This window comes from Bidens hawaiensis, unplaced genomic scaffold (genome assembly GCF_021521415.1).
Source record: "Bidens hawaiensis isolate Kalapana, Puna unplaced genomic scaffold, B.hawaiensis_p1.1 tig00042383_1, whole genome shotgun sequence".
Classification (NCBI taxonomy): domain Eukaryota; kingdom Viridiplantae; phylum Streptophyta; class Magnoliopsida; order Asterales; family Asteraceae; genus Bidens; species Bidens hawaiensis.
In genome coordinates, this window is record NW_027497504.1 from 116,054 (window position 1) to 118,365 (window position 2,312).

Here is a 2,312-nt window from a genome sequence, read left to right on the forward strand (position 1 = left end):
TTGTACTCCTCTACCCAAAACCTCTTGCAATCCGGTTCCTGCTCATGAAAATACATGATTTGTTTTGTGCACCTCTCTCTCTCTCTAATCCATCCAGCCCAAATAATTAAATGGAATGGAAGTATTAAACAAAACAACTTAATATGAGCTGATGAGTTAGCCCAGCCCAGCCCAGCAAATAGGCCCATTTTATAGTTTCATTTACATATCATCGTCAGTATTAGGGTTTCATCACTTCCAATCCAATTACTCACAAGAGGCCGTGCCGCCGCAGTCCATCGGAGTAGCTAATCACAGGTTCGTTTATTCCGTACAAACTTCTCCTAGTCATTTTTCACAATTAGATCAGTTAGCTAGGTGCCTATGATTGACAGATGAACTGATTATAGTTAGAGGTATTAATATTATTACTATTATTTAACTTTATATTCGTTCATTAGCGGTTTTTGCTCTAGATTTATAGTTTTGTTAGTTGCTAGGGTTTGTTAAAGTTCAATTTAAGCTTTATCCAGCTGAAGGTGGCTCTGATTTATAGAATATTGATATTAATAGGGCTGTAAATCAGTAATTTTGTTCGAGTAACTGTGTTTGTTTACGTCTATTTATGTTTGTTAGTGTTTGCTCATTAAAGGCTTTCAATATTTTCGTAATGATTTTTTTTAATTTTATCATATAGGTTTAAGCTAAGCTATTAACTGTAAAACAAACATATACAGGAGTATTATGATAAGATTAACTAATTAGTTTGTATGTAAGTTAGAATAGGAATAAGAATGTTAAAGTATACAGCCTGACAAACCGTTGACGCCGACCATTCTTGGTTTTTTAATTTTTAATAAACGAACACGAACAAGAAGTTTTGTTCTGTCAGGTGTTTGTGAACCGTTTGATGGTTCGATAAAAGCTTAATGGATCAACATAAAACAAGGTCTTGGTTGGTATTCGTTGGTTTGTTGAAAGCGCGAGATATTGCTTTGAAGAACTGATTAGTTAATCTTGTTATGCATGTTGAGTTGCTACAGTATGTTTAATGTTTGCTATCTTCCAAATCCACGACTCTGTTTTTAATTTTCAGCGTTTTGATTATAGGATTCAACAGTGAACATGGCGGACACCAAGGCAGTTACTATCCGAACCAGGAAATTTATGACAAACAGGCTTCTTTCCAGGAAGCAATTTGTGAGTTCATACTTAAAAGCACTTGCTTTTATTTTCAGTAATAATTCGATTGTAATTCTTGTTTCGATTCATAATTTAGATAATAATGACGATGATATTTGTTATGCTAATGTAGGTTATTGATGTGCTTCATCCTGGAAGACCCAATGTTTCTAAGGTTCAACACTCTTCAAAACTACCAATCTGTTACAATACATGCTACTTTTCGGTTATTAATTCTCTAACTTTATTTTTATGTCTTTTTAATCTTGTTTATTTAGGCTGAATTGAAAGAAAAGTTAGCTAGGATGTACGAGGTCAAAGACCCAAACGCCATTTTTGTATTCAAGTTCAGAACTCACTTTGGTGGTGGTAAATCCACTGGTTTCGGATTGATTTACGACTCAGTTGAAAATGCAAAGAAATACGAGCCAAAATACAGGCTTATCAGGGTAAATTATCATCTTTACTTTTTTTTTTTTTGTGTTTTTTAATTTGTTATTATTTTTTTGGTTCTTTTTAGTTTTTAATTAGTTTTCGGTTTTGTGTAGAATGGTTTGGATACTAAGGTTGAGAAGTCAAGGAAGCAGTTGAAGGAAAGAAAGAACAGGGCAAAGAAGATCAGAGGTGTAAAGAAGGTAAAAAAGAATTATTTATTTTATAAGATTGATATTATTTATGATTTCACAAAAACACAATATTTAGCAAGGTTGATGGTTATCAAGATTAAACTTTATCTGATTGTGCAGACAAAGGCTGGAGATGCTGCCAAGAAGAAGAAGTAAGCTTTGAGAGGTTTGCTTTCGGTTTTCAACTTTTTGTTACATCTTTTTTAAACGTTAATCGGTTATTGCTATGTTGACGTGAACCGGGTTTTGTTAAGAGATTGAGATAGCAAAAACATTGTCTGTAATTTTTGTTCGACTGTTTGTGTTTAATTTTGGATGGTTCTTTGGTTTTGTTTGCGGAGTATTTTTCTCTTGACTAGCAGTAACAACTCGGTCCACACCAGAAAAAATATATATATATAATGTCTTCAAATTTAATACTAGTTAAAACAAATTGTCAACGGATTTAGTTTTAAAAACATTGCTCATGATTGATGGGCTAAAATGTGGCTCGTTTTGATACCTCTGTTAGGTTCGGCTCAACCA

The 2,312-nt window shown here is 33.3% G+C and overlaps 1 protein-coding gene across 1 annotated transcript; it reads left to right on the forward strand.

Annotated features, from left to right (window-relative positions):
• The first annotated feature begins 245 nt into the window (after window positions 1-245).
• Window positions 246-2,050, forward strand: LOC143593578 (small ribosomal subunit protein eS24z). Its single transcript, XM_077073170.1, has 6 exons — window positions 246-297; window positions 1,090-1,179; window positions 1,295-1,336; window positions 1,440-1,610; window positions 1,710-1,796; window positions 1,908-2,050. Exons 2-6 carry the CDS (start codon window positions 1,105-1,107, stop codon window positions 1,941-1,943), a joined length of 411 nt encoding a protein of 136 aa, XP_076929285.1. The 5' UTR covers window positions 246-297; window positions 1,090-1,104; the 3' UTR covers window positions 1,944-2,050.
• Window positions 2,051-2,312: the final 262 nt, after the last annotated feature.